The 18,306-nt window shown below is 41.3% G+C and overlaps 1 protein-coding gene across 1 annotated transcript in view; it reads left to right on the forward strand.

The window, feature by feature from the left end:
• Nucleotides 1-18,306, forward strand: part of RASGRF2 (Ras protein specific guanine nucleotide releasing factor 2) — a 228,939-nt gene that overhangs the window by 47,051 nt on the left and 163,582 nt on the right. Inside the window, exon 2 of the mRNA XM_029218778.1 lies at nt 13,337-13,443. Within this exon, the coding sequence (XP_029074611.1) occupies nt 13,337-13,443 (107 nt within the window). The remainder of the gene's footprint in view (nt 1-13,336; nt 13,444-18,306) is intronic.

An 18,306-nucleotide genomic window follows, 5' to 3' on the forward strand; every position in this document is an offset into this window, starting at 1 on the left:
TGAACATGTGCATGTGTGAATTTTCTTTTCCAGGACTGAAGTTTGGTATTCTTAGCCATTCTGATTGTGGAGATTTGAGATTGTCGTTTTCTTTTAAATGTCTGACAGCCATAAGCTTTCAGCTATCAACAGATGAGGTGACAATGTATTTTTAATATTAAAAGTCTTTTTTTGGGGAAGAGGCCCAGCAAAACCATCATTAATAGTTCACATTCAGAAAACATTTTGAGCTCCCTTCCTAATCCTGCTCCTTTGGTATTTAATAGCCAGGCATGTCCACCAGATGTGCTCCAAGTCCTTTTATTTACATAAATGTTTCCAGCAATTCATTGTACATTTTTCTGCTTATAAGTAAATGCATACCATATAGCCCTCTTTTTTACGTTGCGATGCTGTAGCATTATTTGTTTTGTTTTAAAGCAGGAAAATGTCTAATTGACCCTGAGTATTTTTCAAATCTTTACCATTCATAGGACTATTTATATTTATGTCTTTAAAGTGTATATGCTCATTATGGCTAATTTGAAAAATGCATAAAGTGTATAAATAAGAAGATAATAATTACTAAGGAGTAACTGCTGTTAACATTTTCATTTTTTTCTCCCTTTTTTTTCATTAACACTTTTTCATAAATGTTAATTCTGTATTCTCTAGCTTGCTTTTATTGCCTTTCCTATAAATGTTTGTACATGTAGAACTCATTCTTTTAAACTACTTATTCATGGTTTACTATAATGTATTTAGCTATCCTTTTATTGATAGATATTTAGATTGTGGTCTTTTTCTGGCTCTTAAAACAGTATTGCAATGAACATCTTTGTATGTGCTCTTTGAGTGTTTCTTAGGAAGTAGAATTACTGGATGATGGGATTTGCTTTTACCTTTTCTTCATTTAGTACGTGTTTTCAATATATTTCTTTATCTGTTTACAAACATACATATTATAAATAAATAGATGTTACATATATTTCTTTTTCTTTTAGAGTAAATGGTTAGTTGCATTCCATCTATCACTCTAAATCCTGCTTTTTTGACTTACTGACCTTTTCCCCTGTCAATGGAAATGTTATAGTGTAACCGAACTTTTACAAGCAGATCCTTAGATATGTGGAGATATGACTGTGAATTTGCCTTCTAGCAACCTAACTTTTAAAAACTTCAAATTTTGTCATTATCTCAAACTTTAGTAAAATTGCAAGAGTAGTGCAAAGAACTCCTGTATGTCCTTTACCCAGATTCAGTAGGTATGAATACTTTGCCCCATTTACTTTCTCTCTCTCTCTCTCTCCCTTTCCATAGGTGTAAATTCATAATTTTTCTTTAGCTTATTCATTTGGTTGTGGTGGTGTCTGCCAGAGTTCTTCACCAAAGTTGCTTTTTCCTGTATAATTATTAATAGTTTATGGGGAGATTCATACACGTTTATTTGAGTATCAGCAGTTATTTATTTCTTGCTGAATAGTTTTCCATTGTACTAATGTACCACATTATTATTCACCTGTTGAAGGACATTTGAGATTTTGCTAGGCATGGAGGTGCATCAGCCAGATCCCCCTTCAAAGAAAGAGTTGCTACCCAGCTGCAGGGAGTTGGTCAGCAGACAATCTCTAGCTGTCAGCTCCTTCAGAGTCTACCACAGCTGCAGAGAGCTGCCTTGTCCAAGATTACACTCTTCCTGAAGCAGCCCACATTCAGTGACTGAGTGAGGCAGTGGTATAAAGGTCCAACCATTTCAGCCTGTGGTGAGACAGCTCTGACACACAGTTTTTACTTTTTACCTCCACGGCATTCACCACTGTTACACCAGCACCCCTTTCTCAGCTAATGCCTGTGGCTGCATAGGGGATCCTGTACAACTCAATGAAGGAAAAGGGAAAAGCCCAAGCTTGGGTTGCGGATGGGTCAGCTCCAAATGGCCTTGAAAGACTGTGATGAGAAGTTCTCCCAATGGGTAGACTATCAGACTGTGCCCCTGATCATCCACTTTGTGTGGGAAGAGAAGTGGTCTGAGACTCAAACATATACAAACTTATGGGAAGTGGTGAATGTTCTGGCTGGCATCAAAGACCTGGAAGGAAAAGGATTAGAAGTTTGGGGATAGCAAGACCTGAGTAGAAGCATGTGGATGGACAAATAGGAGTGAGCCCCAAGTGCGACAATCTCTGCAGCATCCACTAGAGAGATTTAAAGACTCTGGATTCTGTTCTATTCTATTTTCCTCTGAAGAGTGTTCATTTCTTATTCTAGCAGGCAGTTTACTTGGTACTAAACAACCAAATCGACAAACTGACCAGGCCACTTTATTTCAGATAATGTGTGTCACTGGTCACCCCAGTGCTGATACAATGAGCATATGAACAAAATGACCATTGTGGCAGAGAGGGAGGCTACTCATGGGCCCAACATAATAAGTTTATTCTTACTAAGACTGATCTAGCTCTTGTTGTGCTAAATGTCCAAACTGACAGCAATAGAGATCAACACTGAGCCTTCATATGGTACCATTTTTAAGGAGATCAGCTGTCTTCTTTGTGGCAGGTTTACTACGTTTACCCTTTCATTGGAAACAGCAGTCTCTAATCTGCAATTATGTTTATCCATTTAATTTTTTCATTTCAGTTGTTATGCTTTTCATTTCTAAAATTTCCATTTGCTCCTTTTTTAGAATTCCATTTCTTTGCTGAGATTCCCCATCTGTGCTCTCTTTATAACTCTCTTTTCCTTTGTCTTTGTCTACATTTTAAATAACTGCTTTGAAGTTCTGTCTGCTAATTTCAACATCTGTGTCATATTTTCTCAGGATTATGGCCCTAGTTTTCCTGTTGTTTTTTTCCTACTGATCTTTTAGCATATATTGGACATATTGGATAATACATTTTAAAGACTCTAGATTATGTTGTTTTCCTTTGAAGAATGTTCATTTTTATTCTAGCACGCAGCTTACTTGGCAGACTCAATTTCTAGACTCTGTCTTCCTGTGGCAGGTAGTAGCTGAAATCTTTGATCAGTCTTTTCAGTCTTGTAGCTGTTACTTTTCACAGGGTTCCTTGGAATTTTTCCTGTTATGCATAGTTCAGGGGCTAGCCTGAAAATATTCTTACAGAGTGTGATTATTAATTTAATTGCTCAGAGTGTTCCAATTTAAATATCCCATAATTTAATTTGTCCCCTATTTTTGGACACTTATTATTGTTAGTGATGCTATAAACATTCTTAGACATAAGTCTTTGAATGTATTTTTAATGATTTCATTAGTATCAGAGAATAGTTTAAAGTCTGTGATATAAATTGCCAACCATCTCCACGAAGTTTGTAACCATTTTTATTTCAATCAGCACATTACACTTCCTAACTCTGGATTTTGTTATTTATAAAATTGCAATTTGAAGAGATAGTCTTAATGTACTAATATGCATTTCTTTTTCATATTTTCACCTATTTGTGTCAATTTTTGTTTTGTTTGTGGGTAAATGAATATTCTGTTTCTTTTCCCACATTTCTATTAGGATATTTGGCTTTTCCTTATTGATTTAGAAAACTTCTCTATTTATTAAATAAATAAATAAATAAAATTAATTAATTAATCTTTTTATATTATCCATGAGCTATGCATTTGATCATTATTATTTGATTACCATTATTATTAGGGCTTCCATCTTTGAGGTTTGCTCAATGAATTAAAGTGCTAATAATTATTGCTGAGTAGTTAGCACTTAAAATGTAAAGAATGAAATAAGATTTCAAAGGACTCTTTCTGTCAGTTTTGTACTGTTACGAACCCAATGCTTCTGATTAAAAACCATCAGTGCAAAAACAAACAAACAAACAAAAAAAAAACACATCAGTGCAACAGTGGTTCTTAGTTGATCTGATAAGTGTAACTGATGATTATCAATATAAACCAGGCACAATGTCATAAAAGACTTTACCTCTTCAAAGGCACTAATTATTTCTTTATTTAGACCTGTATTTCCTTTTACTCCCACGTTGGTAAATTGCCATGCAATAAAAACTGAGATATTGAACAGCAAAATCAGAGCGGTGGTCTAACCGTTGTTTATGTGCCTCCTCTATTGCATACCTTAATGGTAAAATTCTAGAGTATGTTACAGCTACTAAAGGATTTTGATACTGTGGTATATTAGAGGCCATCTGGTTCTGTTTTCCAAGGGCAGGAATCCCTTTCTAAACACCATTGAGATATGGTCAGCTGGCAGCAGCATCCCATCCCGTTTTTAGAACGGTCTTCGAAATCTCTCACTTTAACCTTTTATTCCTGTTTGCGCCTTCTGGAGCTACACAGGATGAATCTGAAGTTGGTCTCATTAGACATATTTCCCCTGCCCACTTTTTGGCATAACCACTGTCCTTCTTTGACAGAGCACCTCAAAAAATTTCCTTGCAGCAACAGGGGAACTCCAGCACTTACTCAAGTCTCTTTGTTGAAGAATTCTCTTCTCTGCCAAGTGGGACTAACTAACCTAGGTGTTAACAGCATACATTTTCACTGTACGTACTTTTACACAAATGAGATTATGGTTGGCAAATGGGAAATACGTAAAACCAATGGTTGAAATGAGAAAGTGATGAAGATGGCATGAAGTAAAAAGGTTTTGGAGGTTTCATGTGAAGTTAGAAGTTCCAGACTAGTTCAGGAGAGGCCAGGATAGAATGGACACTGGAATGGTGCTAAAGTTTAGCTGCCTTGCTGTACGAGAAGGCTGTGACATTGCTGACTGAATTCACAAGTGTGCTCAGTTGGTGGCTCTAGGCAGACATGAGTTAGATGTCTCTCTTTAAAGATAGCAAGTAAACAGGAGGACTGGGGATGGGGTGAAGCCAGTCACAAAGATCAAATGTTATCGTCAGTAACATCTGTCCCCTCTGGAGTGGTAATATAAGAGGAATGCACTTAAGTGAGAATGTAACAAAACATGAAGAGGAATCATTGCCTTTTCCTGTGAGTCAGGGATGATGACTTAAGCCACCATGTATCATGCTTCCTTTTTCATAAATTTCAGTATAACTGGTGATTTATGGGAGCTCAGATCCCTTGGTTGCTGAAAGTTTCTCTGTTGCAATTTTTATATGATGATCTTTCAGAGATTTGAAGTGCATCCAAATATATCAAGTTCTTTTAGCCATTCTTAAAATGAAAGGCTTTCTGACCCCTTGGCACAGTTTAATTTGACTCACTTCTCTCTGAAATTTGGAAGCCAGACACAACGTATTTTTCCTGTTGTGGTAGGAAACCACAGTAGGAGGCAGTCAAACTCTTACTCCTTAAGCTGGATTCTAAGTTCAATTCCTGTCCATTTAAATATGTTTAATAGAAGAATACATTCTGAGGCAGTTCTTAAATGCTGATATTGTAGCATAGTGTGGATTTTATGCATGTTAATACTCTGCTGTATTCATAGTTTCAAGTTTAAAGCCTGTGTGTTGGCTTCTGTTGGGACAAGTCATTTAGCAAATTCTTGCATGTTATTGAAAATTCAAAATGCAGCTCTTCTCTAAGCCTTTGGGAAAATTAGAAATCTTTTCATCATGACTGTCAAACAACCACACACACACAAAAATCCACAAGAACAAAACAACCAACAACCACCATAATAAAAACAGTATGATCTCTTCTTAATTACCAGGTACCCAGTGTGCTGGTTTATAATTTTAATACATCGTTTTTTTCCCCCATGCACTATTATCTGAGGAAAGCAGTGGGGAGAAGGCAGGAGGAACACTTGAATTACCCAGTTTTGCAGAGCTGGAATAAGTGCAGTGTCCGAGGCAGACTCGAGGTGACTGCTTTCCCAGTGAGATCTGACAGTTCTACCACCACAGGAATGACAAGACACACTTCATGCTTTTCAAGACACTTTGATGTGTGTTATTGCATTTTATCTTCACCTTGGGGTTAGTAGGAGAGGTGGCCTTGTCTTCACTTCGCCCAAGAACAAACAGCACGAGAGGAATTTGTCAGGATTCACACTCAGAATCCTGATGTCCCTCCTGCTAGCCTCGGGCACCTTCTGTGGAACCACACGGCTTGCTCAGGTGCGACATGAATCTGTGAAGTCGGCTTGTACTGAAATGAATATGCCCATGGCAAGACCTCTGAATCTCAGAGTTGAAAAGATAGTGAACCAGTGGGGAGGGAGAAAGCCTTCAGCACCTTAAGTCTTTGTTCTTAAGAAGGAACAAAGGAAGGAAGTAGGAGGAGATTTGAAGTAGTAGGAGGAAGTAGTTGGGAGATTTGACATATGTTTTAACAATAAAGAATGAGCTTTAGGGACTTCCTTGGTAGCGCAGTGGTTGGGAATCTGCCTGCCAATGCAGGGGACACAGGTTCGATCCCTGGTCCGGGAGGATCCCACATGCCGCGGAGCAACTAAGCCCACGCACCGCAACTACTGAGCCTGCGCTCTACAGCCCGCGAGCCACAACTACTGAAGCCTGCATGCCTAGAGTCTGTGCTCCACAACAGGAGAGGCCACCACAATGAGAAGCCCGCACACCACCACAACTAGAGAAATCCTGCACACATCAACGAGGACCAAATAAATAAATAGATAAACCAATGAATTAAAAAAAAAAAAAAAGAATGAGCTTCAGCGTGTAACCATGATATGAAAAGATGGAGTCTATGAAGTAGTTGGAAAATACGGTCTCCTTTAATTTACACAGTCTTCTTTGGAGCTAAAAGTACCCACGAGATAGAGTTGTGGTCAAGAAATTATCCCACTATATAAAAACAGTGCCTGAGGCAGGAGAGTGAAATGATTTCTCTTCCAGAGACCAATGGTGCTGGGTCCAGGATATAGTGCTTTAGGCTTTTCTTCTTCAGTGTGTGCCCCATCGGCTGGCACAGTGGTGACCAGGTGCAGTGGGCAGAGAAGTCCCTTGCAAGTAACATTTCAATGGCAGGAAATACAAAAGAGTAGGAATGCCAGGAGGAGGAGGGGAGGGGATGGTATCAAAAAACATGACGTATTTCCCCTTTTTTTATGCCCACCTGAATGTTATTTTCAGTCTGTCTTCTCTTATCTCTCTCTCACACACTGCCAGGTCAGTGGCAGCAAATCAGATTTAGAGCGATCTGTCTTTGCCTCTAGGGCTCAGGGGTGGGATACTTTTCTCTTACAGAGGGCCAGTCACATACTAGGAACATTAATTGAAGTTCCTGTGAATGGTAAAGCTAGTTATCAGTTTGGGTGAAGTTAAACCCCTAGGAGTGAAAATTAGTATAAGGGCACATAAAGCTCTGTTTCGTCAAATGTATCAAATGTTTAAAATGCATTTTTTCCACTCTACAAGCAGTTACAGAAAGAAGAAGAAAGGGAAGAAGGGAGAAAGAGCAGGAGGTAATGAATCATAGCAAGATTAACATGAGCACAGAGTTTGTTATTGCTTGGGAGATGCACCTAGACTGGAGAAGTGCTGTCCATGGTTTTCATCCATCTCCACATCCAGGGACACTTTGAGTCTCCCTTCTGACTGACGTGGATGGTCATAGCAACGCATGGGGCTGCTGCAGGAGGAATGTGCTCCGGGCTGCAGAGGGCCACTTGGTAGCGTTATTCACATTCCTGGGGACTAGGAAGGCCAGACCCCAAGGCCCGGGTGGAGTTTGAGAGCTCCTCCTGGCTTTAGAGCCATGCTGTGGTCCCAGAGGCACTGCCACTCCAGGCTGCTCTGTTTTCATGATCATTAGCCCCATGTGTGTAAGTCACCAAGCTGGGAACATTTGGAAGGCATCCATCTTTTTTTTTTTAATCCCATCCAGTGTCTGACTCGCAGGGTCAGAAATGTGGCCTCTGGAGAGGAGACCATAGCAAGTTCTGTAGGGCCTCCCATCCCTCCCAGACAGGAGCCAAGTGTGGGAAGAGGATTCGAGGAGGATTTTCTGCCTCAAAGCCTGCAGAGAGCGTTGGTTTTAGTTCTCTTAATCTGAAACTGAAAAATGTCAACAACATATGTAATAATTTAAAACCCTGAAGTACCATCAAAATAATAATACATATGGCACAGCAGTTTTTTTTAAAAGAGATTATTTTTCTGCCAAATACTTTAAGAAAACCCACAGTGGTTTTTAATCTTCTTTTGAACAATCATTGATTTGACCAACATCATTTACTTTTTCTGGGTATATAAGTAGTATTATAAAGACCTAGACATAGTTTTGAAAATGGATACTATCTTTATCGCTGATTATATAGTTATATGTGTTTATTATAAATGACTCAATTTGAAAATGGAATGAGCATGTTTTTGTTGGCTACATAGCTTTATGTCTTTATGGTAAATGATTCAAACAATGCAGAAATGTAGAATGCGCAAGTGGTCCTATAATACCATCCTCCAGCAACCGCCACTGTTTTAGCTATAAACTTGTTAACTTGCAGAAGCCTGAGGACCAGAGTTTTAAGTGAGCTTGTGTTCTCATATTGGGTTACATTTGTTCTTTCTGCAAAAACACATAGCATAAACAGCAGCAAACCCATTATAATAAAAACCAGACAACTGAAAAATGAAAATTCCTATAAAGCTTCAATAGATACCAATGAGACCCTGAACATTTAAATTTCATAGATCTGTTCATTACGTTGTCTTTCTGGCATTTTATGGTTATTGTAGGTAAGAGGTAAGACCCTTTGGTGAATCTGCCAACCTACAGTATCTGTTCTTATTGCTTGTCTAGGGGGTTGTAAAGAACATCATAATGTTCTGTTTTCTGTCTTATAAAAATATGTATTTGGTAGCTTTCGGGGTCTTTCTGAATCTTTTCTCTGGATGTCTACCTGGATGTGATTATATAGTCATGAAATTGTCATGTGTGGCTGTTTGAAGCAAATTTATTAGGTTAACTATACCTCATGTTTCTTTACTGATGATCATTTATTCACCAAACATTATTGAGGGATTTGTGTGTGCCCAGCACAGTGCTATGATCAAGTGTACAAAGGGACAAGTCCCGCAAGGAAGAGAGACACATGCATGGACGACTCTAAGGTGATGTGAGAACAATGTGCATGGGGTTATTGCCAGAGGAGAGAGGGACTTCTTTTTGCCAGAAGGTGCCTGGGAAAGATTCTTAGCAGAATTGATGGTTCGTGACATGAGTCATGAAAGTTCAATAAGAGTGTGTAGGTGGAGAAGGGACTGGAGATGAAGAAAGTCAAGACAGAGATGCACTGAGACGGAAGGGAATTAACATTTGTTAAGTGCCTTCTGGGTGCAGGCACTGCATGTCAGCTAATCAATCCTGTAAGGTCTCTTTCCTCTCTATCCTCTCATTGACCAGGGGAAACTCAGTCTCGGAAAGGCTGCATGACCTGCCCAAGGTCTCAGAGTTACCACTTGGAGGAGTCAGGATTCGCACCCAGGTTTGGTGACTCTGGAGACCATACTCTGTCAGTAGCAGGAGGCTGAGGAAACAGCTTGTCTGTCTTCTTGGGGGAGTGATGGGTTGATTGGCTGGAGTGTGGTGTACTTTGTAGGAAAGAGGCAGAAATGAGGTTAAAAATGGAGAATGGGGCCGGTTGATGTGGGTGTTTGAGAATACCAGCGAGGGTTTGTAAGCGGATACGAAAGCTCAGATTTATCTTTTAGGAAGAGAACTCTGGCCACCATGTTTGGGCTGGAGGGAGCTGGATAAGACTGCGGACAGGGTTGTAGAGTTACCCTCACTGCACTTAGATGTTCAAAACCATTTTTTTCCTTAAAGTTGACCAGACTTTCTCCTTAAGACCCCTTCCCCACTTAGTAAGTGGAGGGAAGAGAACCTGCGTTAAGCTGAGAGTAGTAAATTCAGTCTGCTCCAATCATGTAAAAAGTAATGCATTCTCTCTTCTGTGCCTCACGAAGATGGTGTCTCAGTAAGTGGGGGGTCCCATGCCCTTGAGGTTGTATGTGTGTGTTTATCAGAGGTTGAGGGGCGGTCCTTGCTGGTGCCGACTGGGGTCTGGTGTTGTTCTGGCTCTGCCTTGGTCATCTGTTGCTAAAGTGTATGGCTGCTGTAACTTGCGGTCCATGCTCTCTCAGGGCAGTCAGGATCCAGGTGTCCGTTTTGCTTACACGGCCACACCTTGGCTCTTACTGGAGCTGCATAGCCCACCCCACCCCCCCGTGAGGTCTGATAGCCCCCTTCCCTCTACAGCCCTCCATGGTACCCTCAGGGACATCACACCACTTGAATACTCGGGGGGCTCTGTATAGCTAAACTCAAAACTTAGGCCCTATCTTTACCTAACCGCTGTGACACAGTTTTACTGATTTACATGATACGGTCATTACCCATGGGGTCACCACCCCACGTTGTCATGAGGGTGGGAGTGGGGCAAGAGAACATCGCGTGAGATGACATCCTCTGTTGCTCCAAAAGGAAAGTGGTATGGAAGTTCCTCGGCCTTTGGCTTTGTCATCAACCCTTCTAGGTCCTCAACCTTCTCTGAGATTTTAGGCTCAAGTGGGGAGAAGCTGTACCATATGTGTCTCTGCTGCCTTCCACCCTCTTACCCACATCCACCACTACTTCTCTTCCACATTTCTTCTTGTGTTCACAACTCACTGGGACCTCCCCTAGGTCATCCAGTCCTACTTCCAGAGAGGCCATTAACCTCCCACTTTGGGCTGTAATGGCAGCTGAGATGTAACGAAGGAGAGAGACCGGCTATAAGATAAAGCAGTCTCAGTTGGAAAGTATTTCAAAGTTGTCATATCTGTCATTTTCATCTGTGATAAAGCTGTTACAGTAATCTAGGTGAGGGATAATAAAAGCCAGAAGAGAGTCTTAGGAGGGAGCATTGGTGACACCCAATGTGGGGCTGATAAGAGGGAGAAGTTGAGGGTGGCTTTGGGGTTCCTAGCTGGGACAATTGTTGGACAAAGACGTACTTGACAGAGAAAACACAAGTGGAGAAGGAATAGCTGCGAGGGCAGCAGGTACAAGGAGGAGCATTAGGAGGTGGGAGGGAGGGAGGGAAGGTAATGAGTGAGTTCAGGTTTAGACTTGATTGAAGTGCTGGCTAATGGCACAAATATGGGGGCGGGCACTGGGAGAGCATCTGCCTGGAGAAATATATTTGGGAATAGGTGAACCTATCCAAGGAGAAAAAGAAGGGAAGCTCACTGCCATTGTAGATGTTGAATTTAAAGACATAAACAAGGTCATCACTGTTTTAATTCTTCCTTGCACTTCACGATGACCCAGTACTTTGGAACTTCCCCTCCTAGTTTCCTGCAGTGGGGCAGGTCAGAGGTCACAGAGTACCATCAAGGGTGTCTGCTGATGCTTTTGATCCCCAAGGGGACCCCTAAAGCCCCAGGTCTGACACATAGATCCATGGTATACTGAGTTCATATCAGAATGAGGCCAGAATACACAAAGAAAACTTTTTGATGAATGGTTTAAGTTGAATAATTTGCAGGCACATGTAGAGGCAGTGTTTGAGTATTTGTGGTTGAGCTGAATTTGAGCTCCTGGAAACGTAACCTGTACTTCTCAAAACTTTTTCCATCATTGTCACGCCTGAGACATAGTCTAACCTTTGGATGTACTCTGCTAATATAATTACCTTGCTGTCTTTTAAAGGTGGCTTTTAATTGGGTTCCCGAGCAGCAGCCTTTCAATATCAGGTTCATTAAATGTTTCCTCTTCCTGGACGGGGCATCTGGCCTTTGGCTGGTAACCAGCTGTTGCTGAAATGCCATCACTTATAGGATTGCCCTTTAAGCCACTGATCTGTTATTTTGTTGAGTTTCGACTCCTTTCCTCTCAAATTTAAATGGAGCTTTATTGAATACAGTGCTAAAGTCAATTCTTCCCATTCTTAGTGGCCTTTTCATCAGATTATTTCCCCCTAGTTCATAGCATTTAGTCCTCTGGCTGTTCGAGAGGTTTAAGAATTAAAGACAGCTTGTCATTTACGGGGCTAAGGACTGTCCTTGGGGAAGTGCGGTGGATTATCTCACAGACATGTCCTCCGTTGGCTGATGGTTTATGCACAAGTAACACGAGGTCTCTTAGCCAGTTTTTTTCCTTTTTTGTAAAAATGTGCCAAAAATTCTAGGATCTTTAAGAATTTATCTCTAGGATTATTGTCCTGAAGGTTTTTTTAATTGAAGTTATGGTTGATTTACAATATTATGTTAGTTTTGGTGTATATCATAGTGATTCATTGTTTTTTATAGACTAAAAGCTTTTGTCCTGAAGGTTTTTAATTCATTTGAAGAAAATGAGTATGTAACAGTCACATTGAATAAAGAGAAATTTGGGGGTAGGGTGGGAAGTTGGGACAACAGAAAAAACTCAGGTTTTGTCTTTGGTTTTCTGTCTCAGAGCAGCTATGTGGGGCTGGTCCTTTTTGTGCCCCAGGATGAAGTCTTGAGCAGGCCCAGTGTAATTGCTGATAATTCTCATAAAATCAAAAGTTCTCCAGTCATATTTCCTTCCCAGACAGTCTCAGTTTGGTATTAATATGTCTAGCCTCAAATAGACTGGTTTAAAGTGACAGCTTCTCCTGTCCCTAGCTCAGATTCTAGATTCACTTTTGTCAAATTCCACCCAAAGAAAACCTATTGGTAATTTTATTAGAATACATTGAAATTATAGATTAATTTACTCTTTAGAGGTGATAAACTTATTTTCTTAGGTTCGTCATTTATATTTCTTTGCTATTGCAAATGCTGTGTTTTCAAAATTGTTTCCTATTTGTTGATATTGTATCAAAGCGCAATAAATTTTCGTGTATTGATTTTATATTCAACAATTTTGAGGGATGTTCTTATTTAATAGTTTTTCAATGAATTTTTAATGTAGACACATCATCTGTGCAAAATGACATTTCCCCCTTGTTTTCCATTTCTTTTTTCCTTTATTTTTCAATGCTGCCCTCCAGACAGAATTCGTAAATACAAGTGGTGATAATCGCCATTTTTTCTTATTTTTGATTTTAGAAGGGTTGCTTGTAATAGTTCACCATTAGCTAAAATGTTTGTAGTAAGTTTCTGCTTGATATCCTTTATCAGGTTCAGAAATTTCACTTTGGAGTTTGCAAAGAATTCTAATCGTGTGTTTGTGTAGAATTTTATCAAATACCTTTTCTGTATCTGAGATATTGTGAGTTGAATCTTACTGAGGGATGTTAAGATGCATCCTATGGTATCTTCTAGGTAGAAAGTCATTGCCAAGTGGGCTGGGAGTGTCATTACACTTTGAAATATGATTTACGTAATGCTGATGCATTTTGTAAACAGATAGCCTTTGTAGGGAAATATCATGTTGTTATGCTGTAATGCCTGAAAAATAAAACATTACTTTGTTTGTTTTTCTTTCCAGTATTACTTTACTGTTTTTTTTGGCCACGAAGGTCAGAAACCACTAGAGCTGCGCTGTGAGGAGGAGCAGGACGGTAAAGAGTGGATGGAGGCCATTCACCAAGCCAGGTATGTGCGCAAATCCTCTATGTGACAGTGGATTGTCTGAGTCTTGCCTGGGGGTTTCACCATCAGCGGTAGTTTTGGATGAACTTGCAATTCCAAGATGGGTTTCCCCTTGGTTCCTCCTCCTTAGTCATGTGTGAGATGATTCTTTGCACTTCCTGTGGATATATTCTGGCTAAAGATTAAGGTAAACGATAAAACAATAATAATGATAATTACTGAACATAGGATTTGTGCCTCTGTGCCAGGCACTGTTCTAAGTTTTCCTGAATTAAGGAATTTGTTAAATGTTTTTTTTTTTGGCGGTACGCGGGCCTCTCACTGTTGCGGCCTCTCTCGTTGCGGAGCACAGGCTCCGGACGGGCAGGCTCAGCGGCCATGGCTCACGGGCCCAGCCGCTCCGCGGCATGTGGGGTCTTCCCGGACCGGGGCATGAACCCGTGTCCCCTGCATCGGCAGGCAGACTCTCAACCACTGCACCACCAGGGAAGCCCTGTGCCTCAGCTTTATCCTCTGACAAATGAGGATGAAAATGTTAAATGTTTTGATTCACTTATACTCTCAACAGTCTGTGAGAGATGTATCAGAATTACCCTCTCTTTCACAGATAAGGAAACTGAGGCCTGGGAGCTTAGCTTGCTTGCCTGAGACCACACAGCCAGTGAGTGGGAGAGCTGGGATACGGACCCAGCTGAGCCTGCATTTGTAAACCTTGCCCTATGCAGCCTGGTTATCGAGAAAGGGGACGCCAACCGCCATCTAGGCAAAGAGAAGAGTGTGCTTTGTCTTCCTCCTAAAAAATACCAGGAAGGTGGAAATAAGCACTCTTGGCCTCAAACGAGAATGAAGAATCCAAAAGAGATGCAGGCAGACCCCTCTTTTTTATTTTTCATATTCAGTTCCAAAGTCCTGTCCATTTTTGCTTTGAATGGCTCCCAAACTTGCTGCTTTTTGCCTGTCCCTGCCCTAACCCAGGCTCTCCTCACTCCATGACTCCCTGCTCGCATCCTCAGTGTTTCAGTGGCAAAACTCAGGCTTTTTCTTTGCCAGACATGCCTTCCCCACCTTCTCCTATAAGTCTATTCACGCCTGTCTCTGACACCCACTCCCGGACACTTGCCCCCCGCAAGCCAGTGCTCACTGGCCCCCCGCTCCAAGTGGCCTCAGCGCTTGCTTTACTACATGTGGAATATTTAACAACTTAGTACAACGTAGGTTAATTTTTACATATTTCACGTGTGTGATTTCTGTTTCCTGGGCTGGACTGTATGTACCATGAGAGGAGGAGGGTGAGGACACATCCATTGCTGAATGAAGCACAGTGCTAATTATGTAGTCATTAGGAAATGTTTTCAGATCGATTATAAAGCACGTAAGGTATCCCGAGTTTAGGCTGTTCTTTGAGCCCTGGAGACTTTTTTCCTCTCCCCTCCTATCCTCTCCCCTCTTCTTTCTTCAGCTACTGTATATTGACCACCTTGCTCTGTGGCAAGCAGCATGCTAAATGCTTTACATACTTATCTTTCTTTTTTTATTCCTCACAACTACCCAGTAGGGTATTATTAATTCCGTTTTACAGATGAGAAAACGAAGATTCATGATGCTTAAGCAGAGTGGCCAAGTCTAACACAAAGTTGTTAAATGGCAGGACTGGGATCAAACTGAGGTCTCTCTGACTCCAGAACCTTTAACCAGTGTTCTGTATTGTAACGTTCTTCATTATTATCTCTTCTTCTCTTCCATCTTTCCCTCTTCTGTTTCTTTTTCTCTTCCTCTAATTCAAAGGTGAAAATGGATTAATGTCAGGTCAGGGTTGAGAGTAGGTGTTATTTGCAAAAGATTTCATTTCCTTTTCTTTCCTCCCCTGCAAAATATTTCTCTGAGATGCACAGGGTTGGCGACCAAATGCTGCTCTCCAAGGTGGGCCCCGGTGCAGCTTGCCACCATCATGATCCAGGCACACCGTTCAGCTGTCTTCACTCTGTGTCTCTGGCTGAGAGTTTTGCTCAGACTTAGGACTAATGCAGACTGACTCACTGTAGAAAGAAAAGTCAGGTCTTCAAAGGTGAAAGAAGTATCAAGTTGGCCACGTAGAGCCCTTGGGTCATTTCCAGACACAATCGTTGTGACCACTTCTATTCCTTTTTACCTGGGAGTTAAAAATGAAGTAAATAATTTAAAACACGTGTATTTGCCCATTTTTTTTCTTTCCAGAAGAGCCAAGTACCATTAGTAGCCTAAATGCCTTTGTAGTTGCCAAGCAAATATTGTGGTGAACCAAATAGAGTATGAATTACTTTAAAATGGTAAAATTTCAAGTAAGGGGTTTTTTTGGTATACCAAGAAAACTTCGTCATGTATGTGGAAGTAGGTCAGTAGCAATTTGGTGTTGACTGATCAATCCAGGGCTCACATGACCTTGTCAGGAAACAAATGTTTTAGAAACCACTTTGGTGGTTTAGGTAATTGAATGGTAAAAATTCTCTTCTCTTTTAGATTTGAAGATTTGGTTAATAATTGATCTTTTTTCTTGAGGTCCTGACTTTTGGTACATTAGAATTGCTCTTCCCTTAACTTGAGGTCCAGGACTGGGTTCTTTGATGACTTCCTTTTAATTTGACTGCCTTATACCTGAGTTCTTATATTTGACTTATTACACTGAGATGCTTCTTAAATTTTTGTTTTCTAAATCACAGAAGACAATAACTTCTTCATTTATGTTTCATTGAGTCAAGTTTTCGGTATAAACTTGTTGGTCTGTGAAATTCATCCTGACTTTGTTCATATATTAGCAGAACCAGAAAGTTAATGAAGCTCATTCAGAGAAAGGATTTGTCAACCGTTTTTGCTTGGCATTGTGCTTATTAAACAACTGGTTGGTTGACTGAACATTTTACCTTTAGAGGACAGTCTGATGGCATTACTTCGGTATTACTGCCTTTTGAGTAGAAAATGCTCAATAATTATGGGTTTATTGATCCCTCTTTTTAAGTCTGAGCTTTTGATGGACTGATGACTGTTTTAGCCTGAGACTAGTTCTTTTCTGAGCTGCAGATCCTACGTAGAAACAGGGACTGCTCAGAATCCTTCTCTTGGTCACTGCTCTTTTCCCGAGGTGTTTCTCAGTACTGGACTGGATGTTCTCTCTTTGGTGCCATGAAAATCACATTCTTGAGGCTGGCCTTTGTACCTCAGAGCCGAATTAACTTGCCCCCCTTTGCCTTCAGAGGACCTTTAAGTCATTTCCTGGCATGTCAAATTGCATGTTTTCTTCCTTAGATCTGGCCCAGGAAAACATCTTTTTGGAAATTAACATTCTCATTTTGAAGATTTCACCTGGTCTAGGAAGCTTTTTCTCCAGTTTTGCTCAAAGTTGGTGGATATTATATTTCTAGAAACTGGCACATTTAAAATATCATTTCATTGTGTATTACTGGCACTGACCGGTTCATGGGAAGCTGCTAGCAAGGCTCAGTGTTGTTTTTGTCGGGATGAGGTGAGGCCAGAGTATTTTAATAGTAATGAAGTCCGTGCTTGTTCTATAAGTGGTTTGCTGGTTGGGTATGGAACTTTGGACATTTCCAGTAGCCTGATATTTCTTTGTTCTCTTACCATATCTGTCCATCATGGTTGATTTAGTTGTAGACATTAGGACAACCAAAAACACTGACCCAGTTGATTGTGGGTCTTTAGGGCTCATTGGCTGACAAGACAATGTCCACAGCTCTTTTACCCACGTTTTGTCTTCTGGAGCCCTGATCAAACGAAGCCTCGGAAGTTAGAAGGTAGACATGGCCTGGAAGAGGATCCAGATGTACAAGAGGTACCAAGGATCTTCCCATTCTGGCCTAAGCATAAGACCTGAAGGACCTGGTCTGAGACAGTTGGGAAGAGAGGTAGGTGGAAAGTATTCCAGAGTTGTAGGGGGTAGACTTCAAAGGACCTTGTGATGCCCTGGATGTGGGCCATATTAGGCCAGGGTGGTGTCTAACATGTCTCTCAGGTCCCTAGCTTGGATGGTGTCACTCCCTGGGAGGACATGTGATGAATGAGAGCAGGTCTGTGGTGCAGGGCGATGAGCACTGGCCAGGAAGGGCTTCTGCAGGGAATTGGAGGGTATGACTGCCTGGAAGGGGCAGTGGGGAACTGTGCAATACTGATGGGTCTCCTTGCCCTTTGGTATGTCAGGTATGGGAGAATGAGTAACAGGGGCTGCTAGAGAAGTCAGGTGTGTCCTGAGGGGAGAGCTGGCTCGGGGTTTCTACCAAGACTGAGGTCAGGGGAGGGCTTGTGAAACATTGGAGTCATGGGGAATGTGGTGCCTGGTGTTGCACACCATGGGGTGTATGTTGCTTTGCTCACCTGCAGAGCTATGCCTCATGCTCTCAGTGTTTGAGATGTTTTGCCTGCTTTCCAACATTTCCAACTGAAACTCAGAGCCCTCCCTCAATGCTCTCTCCTCCCTTTGGTGTGTGCCTGTGGCAGGTGGCTCTTAGGGTTTCCTTCATGGGGAGCGTATTTGCAAGAGAGAAAGGAATCGGGCCTATGCCTCCATTCCATAAAGCTCATGTTGCATTTAGTTTGGCTAGGGCTTGACGTAGCCCTTTCCTTCACCCTGTCAGTTCTGAACTTGATGAGCAGAGAGACTTAATCCTCCAGTTAAGATTTTCAATTAAGGCTTGTCCTCTTGTCCACTAAAGAAAGCTCTAATCCAGCCTCTTGGGTCTGTTTTTATCTATAGTCCTTTTGCTTACACGTGCCTCAGGTGACCTGTTGTCCATATTCCCCCTTCTTTCCCTCTCAATCTCTTCACCCCTCCCTCCAACACACACACACACACACACACACACACACACACACACACAC

This window comes from Monodon monoceros, unplaced genomic scaffold (genome assembly GCF_005190385.1).
Source record: "Monodon monoceros isolate NGI ecotype Baffin Bay Population unplaced genomic scaffold, NGI_Narwhal_1 Super_Scaffold_12, whole genome shotgun sequence".
NCBI lineage: Eukaryota > Metazoa > Chordata > Mammalia > Artiodactyla > Monodontidae > Monodon > Monodon monoceros.